Raw genomic sequence first — 17963 nt, 5'->3', positions numbered from 1 at the left:
GTTGATGAAAACCAGGACCATTCTATGATCTATCAACTGGCTCGGCAATACCTCGAACGCTATCAAACCAGTTGTTTCTTTCTAGGTGTATAAGGGAAGCCCTAGGAACTTACACACTATAATTTATTTCATTGACCAGTTAACAACATCTTGTGGCTGTAGTTTAGTGGTAAGAATTCCACGTTGTGGCCGTGGAGACCTGGGCTCGAATCCCAGCAGCCACAAAAGTCATATCTTTTTTAATTTCGAATTTCACTAACCCAGGGTTAAATTTGTCATAAAAACAGGATACATTAGATTGAATGTTTCGAAAAACTAGAGGGGGATATAGTTGAGTTTGTTAAATTTGGATTGTTTGCTAAACTTATTCTAAGTCAACGTGCACTGTAAAACTCGCAACTATACCAAAAAAAACTGCGATTGTAAGAGAGAATCGTCTTTAACAAAAAAACTCATTTTTAAATCTACCGAATCATTTTATCCAAATGAACCCTCTCTAACGCCGGTGAAGAGTCATTTAAATATCCTTTGCTTTCTTCATTTACTTCTTACGCATGAGTTTGATGGAAAAATTGTCACCAACTACTAATGAAATGATTGTCTACCCCTCTACAATGGGTCTCTATAAGAATTTTACACATCATAAAAATTTGCTAGAAAATGAGAACGATATCTAAAGCAGAGATTCAGAGAATGGAAATAGCTCGTCAAGAATTAGATTATCCTCGTTCCGCTGCCGGAGCTCAAAAGCGGTCAGAAAAATATGGTACAGCACCAGAGTTTACTTGTATTTCTTTCTTCACATATTTTCTACCATAACTACTTTTGCACCTATTCTCTCTGCATGATACATAATACATGGATTCTGTATCAACGATTCACAGAACTCCGGAATTGTTAGATCAAGAAAATGAAGCTTCGTCGTGGAAATCACTTTCATACAGGGAAGGGAAGCATCTACTCTCGCTTATCCTCCTCCATATCATCTGCATGTGCATTCTCGTATTCTCGCTTGATTGCCACATCTCCACTGACCTTCAACGCTCCACTGGTTAACGAGATGCCCTCCTCATCAAAATCATCTCCTGCTTCCTCCATGTATGCATATCTACATGTACAGCACCAATGTGATTGGTTTTTGCAAACACAAGATAACACAACTCCATAATTGCCTTTGCCATTTGCATTTTGGATTCAACCAACCAAAAAGGAGAATAAAAAGGGGAAACAAACCCCAACAAAAGAAAGTCCCAGTTTCCTTGTTTCTATAGCACATCCGACACACAATTTCCACAAAATTTCGACAACAATAGTAAGCATATCATTAACAAACAAAACAGTCTTTAAGGACAAATGTATAGATTTTTATAATAAGTACGCAAAAATGATGTAAGACAGCAGAAAACTTTATAGATGCAATGTCAAAAACAAAATACCTAGTTGGGTTACGTGAAGGGGCCCAAAGGATGCATATTATTGCCAAGAGAGCATAGGCAAGAATACTCCAGAATGCTGGAATAATCCAAGCAATTTGCCAAAACTCACTCAGGGGATCCGTTGCATTGAAGTATAGCTGAGTCAACAATACGCAAAGGAGTTCAATTATTAGTTCCTACTGGAGAAAACAATATGAATAAAGACACTCCACCTGCACCCATGGGAATTGTTAATTTACAAAATACAACTTTGCAATGAATAATACCTCAAACCCAATCCAAGCAACCGAAAGAAGCACAAATATTGCAAGTGAGTTGGTAAATTTTCGGTATAGCTCCAATTTAGCCAAGTTTCTCCTGATCTGCATCCAAAAGAAACAAAGGAAGATGGTGAAAAATTGGTCATTAGTATACCAACATCATATTCCACGGGCATAACATTATCCTAAGCTGTACATATACAATAACATCATTAAGCATTCTTCCAGCAAAATCACAGATTACATTGTCACTCAGCACAAGAAAAGCTTCAAATTGCATGGTATTCGTGCATATTTAGGTGGAAGCCACATCCAATGCTGCATGCTTGTTGCGTGAATAAAGAAGATACTAAACTTAAGCATGCAAATGCTGAAGCTGCAGAGAGAAATTCAAAACAGAAAGATTACCTGAAGTTTCTCTAAAGTTTTTGATAACGATGAGAAAATCCATAGAATAAACCACGAATCTAAGAAGGCAACAGGTAGAACCAAAAATAACTTTGTTTTTCCTGAAAAATCATTGATGTTCCCCAAATGTTCAACAAGCTCAAGTGCTTCGGATGCCACGAAATATACCAGACCAAGAAGAAATACTTTCGGAGTTATACCACCAAGTGTAGGCTTCACTACACCAAAACCCATGGAAACGACCAAAAGAAGAAGGCGGGAAAGAGTCTTCTTGACAGCACTAAAAGTTACAGCCCACAATGTAATGCCCATAGGTCTGATCCCAGTTGAATTAAAATTGGCATACTCAAAGTACCACACAGCCATTTCGCACATTCCAAGAGCAATCACCGCTGTGATATGGTAGTGCAATTGTATAATATCCTTCCAAAACTGAACAAACCTCAGAAACCAGGCAAGTCCAAGCACAAGGTAAGCTAAAGACATAAAGCCATAGAATGTCATCAAAGGAGTCATCTTCCCAGGCAAATAACCATCTGGGTTTCTCCAGATGGTCGTTCCTTTAATCAGCGTACCCTTGAGTTGCGGATCACAGTACATGAAATAAAGGTAGTACATTCCGGAACTGTTGATATCAACCGTCTTAATTTCCATCTTCGCCTCTTCATCTTTTCCATTAAAGAATGTTTTGATGCGCACAGGCCACTCCGGGTTGTCCTGATTTTTGTGGATAACAACCTCTCCCACCGTGCAGTATCCAGAATTCGAAAGATTCCTGGTGCAGCATATTTGATCCGATTGGGCGAAAGAAGCTCCAATCCTTGCCCTGTCCTTCACTTCAAGAATGATAGCTTCCACCAATCCAGTGTCCTGCTGCATTTCACTCATCTTATTCGCAGACTCTTTCGTCCTCACAAAAGTGACACTCTCAAACCTGAAATTCCATCAGTAAGTCCGCCACTACCAACCGACTCAAATCCAAATCATGAACTTATAAAGTCACAAATTTTGAACCGATTTCGAAACCATGATCATAACCCAGTTGAGAGACAATCTCAAGATCTCAACTTACCAATTAATATTCACATTAACAAACTAATTAGCCATAACCCGCTATCTTAAATCAATTGGTATCAGTAATTTAAAATTTACCAGGTAAACTAAATTAGTAAAGTAACAAAACTTGCTATGCATAGAAGATAAAAGGACAGGTTTTTCACTGACTTGATGAAGGACTTGCCCTTGAGGTGGCGATTGTCTGCTGAAGAACTATCGGTAGAATCGTGGACCTTGGAAGCGTAGAGGCCTTCACTGCCGCCATGAAAGAAGAAGGCGTTTGACTGAGGATTGAAAGCTTCATTTCTGTACTCGTGGATTGAAGCATCAGACCTTATGATGCACTCGTTGCATGTGAGAAAAACCCCCAAAATTAACACTACGAGCGAGCCCCTTTCACACCAGAACCTTCTCTGTTCCATTTTTCTCTCACCTTCTTCCCCCTCGAGAATCTCAGCGCGGTTTGAGATGGTGAAGTGGGGAAGAAACAAGACATACCAAACGAAAACGACGCCGCCCCTGTCTTTTCGCTGTCCAAAGGCGTCTTGGGCTCATTTTTCCCTTGGTGGGTTCTATATTTGGGCTTCCTACGACATTGTCAACTTTTAAAATAATGGGCCTTTGTTGTCAAATTATTGAAACCCAAAAATTAGGAAGTATAAAGAGGAGAGGTGGCGTTTATTAGTTATCAGTCAAGTCTCCCAATAGAAGCATCAATGCATTTAGGAATCACACATGATGAGATATTCAAGTAAGAATCAACTGAAGGATTGACCAAATTGTGAAGAATGAGAATATGAATAACTTTAATTTTTTCTATTGATCAAAGAATATTATTTCTACTGTAAAAACTGTTTAAGGTAATACTCTATAAAGGAATAACCTTCTTAAAGTCGTAAATTATAGTCACAACTTGAGACCAATTATATATAGAAATAAACTCCACATTGTAATAAAATTCTTGATCCCATCTTAAGGAAATATGCCTTCACATAAGAATAATTTTCAACTAATCATAAAATTGCTCCCAATGTCTCATTGTCTCAACTATATATGTTGTGCTTAATGTAGACTAATCATAAAATTGCCTCGAGTGTCTCATTGTCTTTTTTATCACGAATATGCGCATATTACATCTCAAATGACTCAGTAATTTGGGCTATACAAATAGTTTTTATTTAATTAGAATATCGCACAAATAAAACAAAAAAAGACAAATAATGACTTAGGGGAGTGTTTGTTGTACCAGACTATATTGGACTGTACTAACCTGAGGGATTAAGCTGGACTGGCTTAGACTAGACTAAACTGTATTAGCTTAATGAAGCGCGCGAGAGCACTCCCATGATGGGTGACCCACTGGTAAGTTCTCGTGTGAGTTCCCAGAAACAAAACCGTGAGGACGTGGTCGGGGCCCAAAGCGGACAATATCGTGCTACGGTAGAGTCGAGCCCGGGATGTGGTGGGGGCCCGGGCTGGGAATGTGACAATTTGGTATCAGAGCCTAACCTTGGTCGTGGTGTGCCGATGAGGACGTCGGGCCCCTAAGGGGGGTGGATTGTAACATCCCACATCGCCCAGGGGAGTGGATCATGTGATCCTTATATGTATATTCCCATCTCTACCTAGCACGAGGCTTTTTGGGAGCTCACTGGCTTCGGGTTCCATGGGAACTCCGAAGTTAAGTGAGTAGCGCGCGAGAGCACTCTCATGATGGGTGACCCACTGGGAAGTTCTCGTGTGAGTTCCCAGAAACAAAACCGTAAGGGCGTGGTCGGGGCCCAAAGTGGACAATATCGTGCTATGATAGAGTCGAGCTCGAGAGATATGTGACACTATCAGACTAAAATGCAGGATAAATAATATTATATTATTTAATTAATAAATATAAATATTTTATTATTATCCTATATTTTTCTTCCTCTTTTCCTTCCTTCACCGTCACTTTCTCCAACATTCTTCCCTTTCATCCGGGGGAATTGGGGCTTGATTGTTCCGTGTAGTCGATTCGCTAATTACCTTCCATGAACAGAGTTCATGAGCTCGGGAAGAGAAGTAGGGCCTTTGGTCAACCAAGAGAGGTCCAGCCCTTCCTGATCATTCTCGTTGCGTTCTTTTTTCGAGCTGATCTCTTTCTTTCCCTTCTTTGCCCCACCTTTCCTTCTCCCAGATTAGACATCTCAATTCCAGTCTCTATCTCTCTTTTTTTTCTGTCCAACTCCCTCTCGATTCTAGTCTCTCTCTCTCTCCTCTCTCCCTCGCTCTAGCTCTATGTTATTCGACGAAACCTCATATCTCCATTTTTTCCGACGAGTTGCAGGTTTTCCATCGTGTTTTTCGGCCAAACCTCGTCGAATTGGATGAGGTTAGCACCACTAACAAACTGCTCTCCATCCCTGGACACAGATCAAAGCTTTGCATGCTCGAATCTATCATGGATTCGAAGAAACCCAAACATGCCGAGACTTTCGGGCCAATTTCCGGCCACCTCTGGCCACCTTTTAGCCTCAATTTAGGTAGAAACGGAATCCCCTCACTCCTAGCTTCAGTTTGGTATATTTTTTACGTGAAAATTGGTTGTGAAACGTATTTGAAAGAGATAGTCGAATCGGAAAGTTAAGCGCAGTGTGTGGTCACAAGGAGTGGCTGTGAGTAGTGGTCGAGCAAGACAAGGATGAAGAGAGATGTTGGTCTTAGCTAGTCCCATGGTTCTTGGGGGTACTCGCTAAGACCGGATAGTCCTGCCTTTAGTCGAGGCAAGTGAGAGCTAGTCTTACTAAAACTAATCCTTGTTGGGAACAACGTGGGATTGGACTAACCCTTAATTTTGTCCAATCCAGTGAACTTTAACGAGTGCAAACAAACGCCCCCTAGATGTGCTGTTTTTGGGATTTGAATCCCATCCAGATCCAAATTGTGGGGATCCTAGGGATCATCACAATCTTAGCCATCCATCGTGTATCGAGAGGTAAAAATTATTTAATTTTTCTATTTAAAATTAAACACAAATAGTACCTGACGAAAACTGACCGTACGATGTACGATGAACTGTTAGAATGTGAAGATTCTTAAGATCCCCACAAAATGAGTCCGAAGAGGATCCTCTTCCTTGTTTTTGGACTTGGAGTTGTTAACATTTGAACAACAATTCTATACAGATGTAGGTTAGGTGCAACTGCATCTAGAATAGTTTAGTTTACGCCACCTTGATAACTTGTTTTTCCTAATTACTTATTTCCTCTCAACCCCACTAGAAGGCTTGAGAGAAAGGCGTGTGTGAGAGCGTACCACTACTAGCTGTCGACAAGTGGGACACTGGTTCCAAGGTGCGCACCAATCTGGCCAAACTGACCGATACAAGACCATAGTGACCAATTTGTTTTGATTTAGATCAAAGAAAAATTTAAATGATTTACAAAAATCGAACCCAGTTGTAATGTGCACGTCCTCTTACGTGTGGTGAAATTTCAAGTTAAATATGTGGACAACAAGAATTGGGTGACGTGAAACACGTGTGGCCGTTGGGCTTCATACGTAGGCCAACCTGTTTTAATATCATGAAGAAAGTTAAAGTTCCACCATAAAACTAATAGGCCATATGGGAAGTAACCGAACCTCTTATAAGCCTTGCAAGGTTTCTTCTTTCACTAACGTAAGAATCTTTTATTTTCACATTCTCATAGTTCTCTCGAATGTGTCGTCAATCATCATCGACCCTCTACAAATTTATTTTTTAAAAAAATTTCGTGCTAGTTTCATGGAAATTCATCCATATAAAGCTCAAATTGCGAGAGGGGCACCTCCCTTTCCTTCATCATCTGTTTCTCTTCTCTGCTGCAATACATCAAGCATGATTAACATATATGAAGCAATATAGAAGTAAAAATTCAAAAACCCTAAATTAGAAGTAGCTTAAGAGATTCAAAAACCCTAAATTAGAAGTACCTTGAATTATCAAAAAGGAAAAAAAAAAAAAAGCTTGAATAACATGCTCCGTTTGTCAGCAATTCCTGCTTCCGTGCCCGTCAACAAGTTCTCTATTATCAACAATTTATATATATGTTGTTACAAATTGCTCCAAATCTTCCTGCCTCCGTCCCTCTCAACCACTTCTCACTTCCTCATTTTAGTTCCTTTTATTTTAAATATATATGTTGTTGAAGAAAATTGAGGTTTTACCATAAAACTAATTGGCATTATGAAAGTAGCCCAACTTACTTATTGAGAGGGCAATCAGGTTGCTGATTTCTTAGCTAATTATAGGGTTGATCATGTTGAACCCTAATCCCCATAATTAGCTAAGAGAGCCAGACAATTCGATCAATGAACCCTAAGAAGTCATAGCACCAATGAACTTGAAGAAGAAAGGAAGTGAATAAGTTACAGTTTGGTGGTGTAATTTCCTTTGCTCAATCACATCCAGAATTAGATTAGATATTGATTAGAATAAGTTGCAATTTGATGGTGTAATCTTCTGCAGCAGGTATCAAGTTTGGTAATTGCTGCATTTCGCATTACAAGAAAAGTTGACAATAATCACTAACATTCGTTGTACACAATGAGGTGGCTAAACTCTTAACAAGTATTTTTCTATGGGGTAATTATTAGTATAATCTGTTCTTGCTAATTGTGGGGAATGAGAGAGTGCAAAACTCTTTCCAATTTTTACTAAGACAGCTCTTTACCGGGCTTTTAGCCCTCTTTTATCTTTCTGGAAAAATCTAACATGGTTAATCATCAAAATTATTGCAAAACTACTAATGGTTAGAACAAGTACTGGTTCACACTTTTAAAAATATGATAAGCCATTACAGTTTTTCATTTTTGTTATTTTTGATAGAAGTGATTTTGGAATGAAGAAATCAGAAAACATTAGGGTTAGGATAAAACTTCTCAAACATTATAATCTTTTCTCTTTTTCTTGAAAAAATAACATTTATTGACATGAACATTATTCTTATCAACTGGCTGAGCAACATCTCACTAAACCCTTTGCATAAAGTTATATGTATCTTGTTAGTTCGTGACCTAGAAACTTTTCATTTTCTTTATATTGGAGAGTCCATAAAGCATTAGAAAAAGAAAAAAGTTGAACAAACTTGTTCAACAAGCTTGACTCATCCGGCAGGAGCAAATCAATGAATAAAACCAATTCCCATCAGTTTCACAGAAGCTTAATTAATCAAATTTTCTAATCCCAAAACTTGGAAAATACATGACCTTTGTAATTAAGTAGAAATTGAACTTGGACTATATCTCCCATCATTTTGTCTGTAGCATGATAAATAAAGGAGTCCACCTAAACTTCCCATCTTGATTACTTGATCATCTAGTCCCTGTCAGTGTTCTATTTATACATTCACATGGAACTTTCCAAGCACATTCTTACAATATGATTGCTGAAGATTGGTGGGCTTCTCTTTCCTTTTTCTTCTCCTTTTTTTTTCTTTTTGAAAATGGGACAAGTTGGTGGCTTAACAGTCGACCTTTTCAGGACCAAGAAGACTCACAAAGATATTTTAGTCTCTTCTTAGCTACCATTGTGCTATTCAATGGGTCGGAAACACGGCTTGGTACACCAAGTACGTTTCCGATTTCTTCTCTTTCCTCTTATACATGGTTGCAAATTAAAAAAAAAAAATTCAATAAATTATATTATGACACTTAGTGTACTATTATGTGTTTTTGGTACTCTAAAAAATTTCTTCAACTTTGAGCCACAAGACAATAGCTAAGCAAACAAAGCAGATAAAAATAGATTTGAACTAAGCGAATAAAAAAAATCCTTCTTGAGCCTCGAGTCCTAATGTCTAATGGACACATTATCAATATGAAAGCAATTTTATTTCCCTGAGACTAGAATTTCTAAGAATTATTTGTTTAGGGATCTGATTCCAAGGATAAACCATTCTTATAAACAAACCTGGGTTTGATTTCAATGATACATGTTTTAACCATTAGATTTGATTTTAGAAATTATTAAATCTTTTATTTTTAATCACAATCTTTCCTTCCCAAGCACTTCGTACCTGTCTTTTTGGATCGCGCAACGATATGAAATTTCAAATTGCTCATGTGCAGTCCCAGCTACTATCTGCCTAGTGTCCCATGTCCCTTTACACAGACAATCTTTTCATATTTATGTCTAAATTCTAAGGGAACTGTTATTAGCATTTTAAAAATCTCATTCTATACTCCTTGCAAGTGTATTTTTCTTTCTAATTATAGAAAATTTGGAGTACCAAATGAGATTTTTGGAGTGCTAATAACAATTCCCAATTCTAATACCAAAAGAGATCTCTGCCAGAAGTACTATTGCATACATATTTGTTTAGGCCAAAATTAAATAAAAATAAGGCCTCTTAAGTTGCTAGAAGTACTCACCTCCTTTAATGTAGATGTGCGCATTATCCTACATGCCCACGCCACCTCTAGATCGTGCGAACAACGTTAAGATACATCTGAAGGCCACCTAGTAGAAATTACAGTCACTAACAACACTAGATAAGATCTGATTGAGGTTGCTCTTTCTCCACTACCTATAAATAGAGCCAGAAGACTTCAAATTCTTTTTCTACAATTAAACAAAACCTAAAGTGACTCTTCAATCAAAACAACTGATTTTCATCACAAACCCATTTGCTCTTAAGTAAAACCCCTTAACTCTTTAGCTACAAGCTCAAAGTCATCATTTGAAGCAAATACTACCTAAGATCTTGAGATCTAAAACTTTTACAATTCTGCCACCCCGTGATATGATTCAGTTGACGTGCAATTCCAACCACTCTAATTTCCTGTCAAAGGCATCTGTTTTGTACTAAGTCCAATCCTATACAAGTGATATCGGTGGACTCCTTTAGTATTATATCGGCGTCCATGGCCTGAATTTGGCTAGACTTTTACTACTTTTCTTTACCTTTCCAGTTAATTATATTTCAAGTCATGTAGCTTAGCCTGTCGGCCTAGATTTTACTTTTATAAATGTTTGTAGTCATGACTTTATCGTGAAAATGATTACGTTATGTTTTTTGGTTTAGTTTTCATTTCTCGTTTATTTACGTCCTTGTTCACTTGAGGCACATATAAGAAGTTAATCGAATCAGCATTCCACTAGGTGCATAATCATTTGGTTAACAAGTCAGATCTACACACAACTTTCACACGCATTCGAACACAAACATTGCACGTTGGCAGCCTTTAACAGTGACATGCCTATTCTCTCTTTCTCTCGAGTCATTTCGTGGCACTGAGACCGAAAACAACACTTTGAACACGTGTTGAACCCAACATGCAGACTCCTTCCAATTTTGACACCAATAGCACTGGATATTTAGAAATTTTCATGAACTAATTACTTGCATTGTTTTTGTTTAAAGTTCGGCTTAAATTTAAAGTGAGCAATTGGTTTCAAATTTCCTTCAATTTTTTAATGAGAACAACGTGATATAATTCTTATATCCACCATAGTCATTTGTTTCTATCCAACCAATTAAACAAATTCTATCCGATTGCCATATTTTAAATTCTATCCAACTTATTCAATAAATTCTAATTAAAACAACTAAAATAGCCAGGAATTTTCCTTGTATGTAGTAAGATCTTCATAATTCTTTCGTTTCTTTTAATAGATAGTAAATCGAATTTTATCAGATCTCCACATATTGGAGAAAAGAATTGATTTTATTAATTAAGAATTGTCATGCATTGTATATGAAAAGGGTGTTAAGCATAATTAAGGTTGTTGGAAATTTTGAGTAGAAATTTCATTGTCCCACATTGGCCATTCTCAAAAGGATTCCTTACTTTATAAGGTTTTGTCCCCTTATAGAAAGTGATTGGAGTGATAAGTATTGGAGACTAAAATTGAGCTCACCCTTAGGGCCTTGGGGTAATTATCAAAAGATGGGCCTTGGGGCTTGGGCTCTAATTATTTAATTATTTTTTTATTATTACCAGCAGACTCATCCGAAGAGTTCAGAAAAAACGCAGAGCAAAGCACCCCTCTGAAGAGATGTCTCCCAACAGTCACACCCCATTCTCATACCTGTTGCGAACATGCATAATCCCATTATATATACATTCATCTGCATGACATTTAGAACACAGAAAATCAACATTCTTCTTCTACAATCATAAACATCATTTCTGAGAGAACCACACAAAAATTCGCCAGAAGTCAATTTTTCCGGTGCTGGAATTCCTGACTTAGATTGTTGAATCCTGGTGAAGCAGATGTCCGTAGAACTACAAGCACTAAGTAGGGACGAAATTTCTGTTTCAAAGACATTGCGGTACGCAAGCCTCGATCTTCAATTTTTCTGTTTACATTGTTTATACTCTGTTCAATATTTATTAATGTTCAATATTTATTAATATTTATTATTTATTAGCAAATATAATTTTATCACAGATTGTTGACATATATCCAACAAAGCTTCCATTAATCACTTAACGAGGAGAAATAGAAAACATTGCTTCTTGTATATTTTGTTTTGGGATAATTAACTGTGTTTACATATTTTATAAACCAAGAAAGCAACAATTTTTTTCAAAGTACTCGGCTTTCATCCTCGAAAACACATCGTCACCATCATACTGATTGGTTCAAATATTTCATACGATTTCCCTAAAGTTCAATTTACCACAAGGATCGTACGCTAGCAGCTACTAAGTATGTAGTACTCATAAAAACTCAAAATTCAAATATCCGTATTTCAAAACTTCATTCATCAAAGTAAAGACTCGACAGTCTTCCAAAACACGTCGTCATCTTCATACTGATCGATGCTTGATGAAAACCCAACCATGGGTCCAGAGGACTGGAACGTCAGATCATGCGACACAAGATGATCATGCCGTAATGAATGGTTGTGGTCGCTTGTCACTGAGTGATCAATTGTTGCAATATCTTCTTTAGCGAACACTTCTTCTTTAACTGATGATGAAGCGAAGGATGCGAAAAATGGGTGCTCTTGTTTGTTTGTCAAACAGTTGGCGTTTTCAAAACTAATGAACTTTGAAGAATCTCTAGGACTTGTGCAATCCAAGACTTGTTCAGAAGTTTTGAGGTAGTCTCTGCACGTGTGGGTGCCATAATAAGTGGTTCGGAACACTGGTGGATGATGTTGAACTTGTTGAACGCGCTTGGTTGCTTTGCACACTTGATCGTGTTTGTGAGTGCATCTAAAGTAGTTCCTGCATATATATATGTACATATACATATATACATACACAACATAACTATGGGAATCTTCATTTCTTGAATTGTTACCAGTTTAATTATTGAAATTTGTTACAATTTTTCAAGGTAAATCGTATATGTATGTACCTTGGATGCTTGGCATTGTGGATATTTTTTTGTCCATACTTTCTCCATGCATGGCCGTCATCAATCAAAGCAGGAGTGTCTCTAGTCCACGAGTGTGAAGTCTTCCTGCATGGAATCAACAAGTTGCAACTCTTTGTTAGAACTTTTAAATTAATATATAAATCCAACAATTTAGGCTAAGTGATAATGCTACCACTCTAAGAAGAATATGAGTGAGAAAGAAAAAGAGAAGGGTAAATTCCGCAGAATTATCTTAACTATTGGGTCATTAACAGTTTTATACCTCGTCTTTAAAAAGTTTTAATGTCATACCTCATCTACGAATTTGTTACAATTTCATACCTTCCGTCAGTTGTCTGTCAATTCCTCCGTTAAATGTTGATGTGGCTTGAGGTGGGACCCAATTTTTATTAAAAAAATAATTGAATATTAAAATAAATAAAAGAAAAAACCAAAAAACCAAAACAATCCAAACCCACACCCAGATCCCCTTCCCTACCCTGCTCCCCGCCCGCGAAAATCCTCATCCCCATCCCTTTCCTTCCAAACCCATAACCCCACCCCCACCCCCACCTCCCCCGGCCCGCAACCTCTCTCTCTCTCTCTCCTCACACATATTCTCACACATTTTCTTCCCCAAAAACAAATCTCAAATTGTGCGGCAAAGGGAGAAAGGGAAAGCACGGTGAAAGCGAGCTAGAGGCGGCGAGCGTCGAAACCCGACGGCGCAGTCTAAAGGAACTGGATCCGAAGGTTGAGGTCGGCTACCCCAGGCTGCTCATGATGGCCTGGACGAGCTCGGCGATCTGGGTGTGCGAGTGGAAGAAGGGGGATCGCGAGTACGTGGGGGTGAAGACTGGGTGGGTTACGGCGGTGGCGGCGGAGGGACTGGATTTCTTCTTGCTGGAGAAGAGGGATTTGAATTTGAAAATTGGGAGAATTTGGGATTTGTTTTTGGTTTTGGGGATCTGGTGGGGTAGGGGGTTTTGGTTTTGGGTTGGTAGATGGGAGTGGGGAAGAAGAAGGTTGAGTTTTTTTTTTAATTAATTTTTTTTTAATATTCAATTAAGTTTTTAATAAAAAATAGGTCCCGCCTCAAGCCACGTCAGCATTTAACAGAGGAATTGACAAACAACTAACAGAAGCTATGAAATTGTAACAAATTTGTAGATGAGGTATGACATTGAAACTTTTTAAAGACGAGGTATGAAACTGTTAATGACCCAATAGTACTATTGAGGTAGTTCTGTGTAATTTACCCAAAAAAGAAGCATCCAAATTTTGTAAATATATGGCATGACATGAACATATGAGAGCAAGGGGCAGTCCTTACTTTTTTGTCTTATTAGAAATTCTATGCATTATTAAATATAATAATATTTTTCATTCATTGAATCTAACAACTGTTGAGTAAATTAATTATAGTTACAATTGTTCACACATCAATATAAATCTAACAACTACGATGATCAAATTAATTACACCTTTTCTTATCACCCACATGTGGATGATATGAAATTTTGACAAAAGCCAAATTTTATAAATCGACATACATCAATTCTCTCATTTTGATTCATAAGCATAGAAATTTAGGATTTTCAAGGGAAGAAAAACTTGAAATTTGGGACCTCCAGTTCCCCGAGTTTAAATTTTATGTAAAGATGTTATTTCCAAATTTTTATGAGTAAGAGTTTAAAAATAAAAAATTATGTGTTAAAATTCCGTTGTATTTTTAGTTGAACCAAATAAAAAAATTTACAAATTCCAGAAAATAAAATTCCGTCATTTGTATCTCCGTCATCTTGAAATTTTTTAGTAATCTTAAATTTTTTCATCTATACACAGTGTAATTGTTGAAGTAAAAGACTCTTTAGTATTTGTTTCATACACAAATGTTTGAGATTGAACAATCAATTAATCACACATGGAAAGAGTCTTTAACTGGAAGAAAAATCATTGTGAACAGTATGTTAATGCAGATGTTAATGAATATTACGTATTAATTAATTAGAGAAATATAACTAATTACCTTCTCGTGTAAGAACCTCTTCGATCCTTGAAGGTTGAACTGCTTCTACAACTGTTCTCCTCCTCAGTATAGTCTTCAGGCTTAATAGCAGCTGCATGACCATGATTAGCACCCCAAGATGACGAATATGCACCACCACCACCACTACTACCACCGTCACTAACACCACTACCACCACCACCAACACCTCTACTATTTCCTTGAATCTGATCGGAAACAAACTCTTGATCAGACTCCTTCCCATTTAAAATCAAAAGGGTATTCGCAAATGACCCCAAAATCTTGTTAACAATACCTTCAGCCGATCTCCCATCATGACCATTAACGACAAGTGACCTATTATCAAAACCCCTGCTAAGTTGACTTGCCAGCTCACGCCCTTGGATCAACTCCTCCATCACCCTCCCCCTATTTGAAAGCAGACCCTCCGGCCACGACCACTCCATTAATCCAAATCTCCTGATTAACAACTAACTATTATAACAATTAAAAATTAATTGATCTCTCTGTGTTTCTGTGAGGGTTTGTGGTTTGCATAGCTGTAGCCAAAGTGATGGATGGGAAGCACTTTATAGCCGTCAAAAAAGCTCCTCAGGTTGGAGATATTTTTCATGGGCTCCGAATATGTTGTATAGTACACTACGTATTAATTACTATATACGTAGTCAGATACTTAGTTAAAAAAAATTAACAACTTAAAAACTAAAACCTTCCTCTTCTTATATAATGAGAAATGGTGTATCATTTGTATTTCGAACAAAATGAGAAAGGGTAATACTAGAGATACTAAATTTAGAGACAAAATTTACACACTAAATATGTCATCAATTACACGTTTATCAACGTTTAAATAATAAACCAATCATCAACATTTATATATTTTAATTTTTAAAATTTTATCTACTCATTTAATATTCCTACCATAATTATCCAATTAGAAATTTCTCCTCAGGTTGAAGGAAGGAGACGCGAAAGTCCAGGATTCACAATACGATGCCATCACGCGATTCAGGTCTATTTTCCAGCCAAGGGCTGGATGAGCCTCCACATAATGCTATATTTGGTTGATTGCTCCACACGCGCTTGTCCTACGCTTGTTGTTATCGTACGACGTCATTGCTTGAGGGTAACCCTAGTGTACGGAGGGAGGTAAGGGCGGGCACATTCCGCCTCTCATCCTTTTTTTTTTTCATTAAAAATTATTCTATTAATAATATTAAAATAGTGAAAAATCCTCTTTTATTTTTTAAAATGCCCTTCTTTTTTAATTTTATTTTTAATTTTTTTTTATCCTCACACACTAATGTCTAAATCTTGTCGAGTTGCATGTATTTGAGTAATTAGTACGAATAAGTATTAGATTGTCAATACAACAATCAAAGACAAAATTAGACAATAGAGTAATAAAATTAGGCATTTTGTAACTAATTTTTTTAGCATTTGTGAAAATCCTAGCTTTATTTGTCCAAAAAATGAGCTTAAATTTTTTAAGGTGCCACCTCTTAGTTAAATTAATGGCTTTGTCCCTGCTCATGTCGTCATCCATTGGTTCCTACTTGGCTTTGTCGACATTTATTTATTTACTGTTTTAATTTTTAATTTTTATAATATTAGCAACCCAACAATAAAAAAATCACTTGTTGTTGGGCCATCTATATTATGGTATAATCTTAGGAGGAGGATTATCTTCCCTTCTAATCTCTCTCTCTTTCTCTCTCCTTCTATTTAAACGGTCACGGTTAAGCCACATCAACATTTTATATTGATTTTTTTTTTATAGAAACAATAAAATAAAAATCAACGTGTGAGAAGAGGGGAGGGAAGGAGATGAGAATAGAAGAGGACAAAATCTTACTCCATTATCTTATCCTAATTCTGAATATTACTCTCTTCCCAGTTGGGCAAATTACGATTGCATCCTTTAGAATTGTGCTCGTGGAGCCTTTGAGTGGAGATTTTAGTTATAAATGGCAAAGAGAGTGGCATTGGGGTTGTTAATAAGACGACACTAAGGTGGTAGTTTACGGAATTGTATCCTCTCCCGAGAAGGAGATCAGGATCTTCCTGACCCATTAACACGGGCCATTGGATTTTGACCCAACGGTTACAAACATAGGGTCCCTCTAAAAGTTATAATAATTGTAGCCATTGGATCAAAATCCAACGGCCTGTGTTAGTGGATTAGGAGGATCCTGATCTCCTGCTCAGGAGAGGATCCAATTCCGTAGTTTACAACTCCAACGTCCTTGTTCCAGGGTATCGAGTCCGTCCATTCAAATCTCAACGCGTGGAGATACATCATTGGACCAAAACTTCTTCGAAACTACTGTCATGATACATATACCTCAAATTCATCATTTCACATCTAAATGTGTCATGTGATAGTTATATAACCCTTTATTCGTGATAAAATTATTTCTTTTAACACTTGATGATATTCCTAGTGGTAAATTAGGCAAACCCGATCTGCATCAAACTCGAGTGCTTATTGTATTATATATCCCCAGGTTTGGGGGAGGTAAGGCATCGATCTAAACAAGTCCAAAAAGAAGTATATCTTGTGTCCCATCTGTTTCATTGGAGTAATAAAAAAACTTAAGGGTGCGTTTATTGCACTAGATTATCTCAAACTGGACTAATTTGAAGGACTACACTACATTGACTTGACACAAACTAATTAGTATAAATATACTAAAGCGTTTGGTGCAGTGTAAGACTAAATTACAAACTAAATTATTTTTGGAATTCAAATATTTTTTTTGTCATTTTCTAATTCATTTCATTAATTTTTATTATTATTAATCTTTTTATTTTTTATTTTATATATATATATATATATATATATATATTTGACTCACTCTCTCGACCTTTCATTTCTTCTCTTCTTTTCATTTGATGTCTCTTTTTCGCACCGTCCACAATTGCTCATAGTAAAAATCAAACCCAAAAAAAATGGGACCAGTAATTTCCCTTATTTTCATTTGCTTTCTCTTCAAATAAACCCATGATTTCTCTTCAAATAAAACCCAGAAAATCCCAAATTGTTTTTCATTTTTCAATTTGTAGAGGCTTCGTCGCGCCTCCTTTCAAATTGTGCAGAGACATTGTCGATTGTTGCCCGCTCTAGTTGGGAGTTGTTGTAGACGACGCTACGCAGGCTTGAAAATGACTCAAGTTTGGAGACAAAGACCATCAACAGGGATTTGGGTTTTGACGGTGACCATTGACTACAAGGACGATGTGAAGCAGCCTGAATGAGTCTAAGGCGAAGCAAAGCAGGGATTGGAGACGGGATTAGCAATCCACTCCATTCTGCGCCCCGGGGGCGGGGGGGGGGGGGGGGTGTGGGTGGGTTCTCATTAAGACCGCCTAGCGAAGGATTTTGTTTTGTGAATACAAGTCCAACTTAGTCCCATTAAAGTCAGTCTCTCTTTGCATCAAATACA

General features: G+C 37.2%; 2 protein-coding genes and 1 non-coding gene across 3 annotated transcripts; 1 reads left to right on the top strand and 2 right to left on the bottom strand.

Moving 5' to 3' along the window:
- Positions 1-152: 152 nt before the first annotated feature.
- On the top strand, positions 153-224 carry TRNAH-GUG (transfer RNA histidin (anticodon GUG)). The gene has a single exon. It is a non-coding gene; the product is annotated as a tRNA-His (tRNA).
- A 468-nt stretch (positions 225-692) lies between these two features.
- Positions 693-3623, bottom strand: LOC137745083 (uncharacterized). Its single transcript, XM_068484957.1, has 5 exons — positions 3329-3623; positions 2105-3038; positions 1703-1798; positions 1437-1573; positions 693-1108 (listed from the first exon to the last, which is right to left on the bottom strand). Exons 1-5 carry the CDS (start codon positions 3580-3582, stop codon positions 958-960), a joined length of 1572 nt encoding a protein of 523 aa, XP_068341058.1. The 5' UTR covers positions 3583-3623; the 3' UTR covers positions 693-957.
- An 8099-nt stretch (positions 3624-11722) lies between these two features.
- On the bottom strand, positions 11723-15026 carry LOC137744182 (WRKY DNA-binding transcription factor 70-like). Its single transcript, XM_068484047.1, has 3 exons — positions 14518-15026; positions 12489-12593; positions 11723-12355 (listed from the first exon to the last, which is right to left on the bottom strand). The coding sequence occupies exons 1-3, from the start codon at positions 14961-14963 to the stop codon at positions 11890-11892; spliced, it is 1017 nt and encodes a 338-aa protein (XP_068340148.1). The 5' UTR covers positions 14964-15026; the 3' UTR covers positions 11723-11889.
- Between the last annotated feature and the right edge of the window lie 2937 nt (positions 15027-17963).

This window comes from Pyrus communis, chromosome 9, assembly GCF_963583255.1.
Source record: "Pyrus communis chromosome 9, drPyrComm1.1, whole genome shotgun sequence".
NCBI classification, from domain to species: Eukaryota; Viridiplantae; Streptophyta; class Magnoliopsida; order Rosales; family Rosaceae; genus Pyrus; species Pyrus communis.
Note: the sequence above shows the minus strand (reverse complement) of the source record. Positions and strands in the feature narration are given on the sequence as shown.

What these genes read in the sequence shown, in the direction of transcription:
- LOC137745083 (XM_068484957.1), bottom strand. Translation starts at nt 3,582, where the DNA reads ATGGAACAGAGAAGGTTCTGGTGTGAAAGGGGCTCGCTCGTAGTGTTA. An exon ending in AAGGGCAAGTCCTTCATCAA is followed by an intron (nt 3,039 to 3,328) that starts GTCAGTGAAAAA and finishes ATGGAATTTCAG; the next exon opens with GTTTGAGAGTGTCACTTTTG. An exon ending in AAACTTTAGAGAAACTTCAG is followed by an intron (nt 1,799 to 2,104) that starts GTAATCTTTCTG and finishes TTTTGGATGCAG; the next exon opens with ATCAGGAGAAACTTGGCTAA.
- LOC137744182 (XM_068484047.1), bottom strand. Translation starts at nt 14,963, where the DNA reads ATGGAGTGGTCGTGGCCGGAGGGTCTGCTTTCAAATAGGGGGAGGGTG. An exon ending in AGAGGTTCTTACACGAGAAG is followed by an intron (nt 12,594 to 14,517) that starts GTAATTAGTTAT and finishes GATTCCATGCAG; the next exon opens with GAAGACTTCACACTCGTGGA. An exon ending in CACAATGCCAAGCATCCAAG is followed by an intron (nt 12,356 to 12,488) that starts GTACATACATAT and finishes ATATATATGCAG; the next exon opens with GAACTACTTTAGATGCACTC.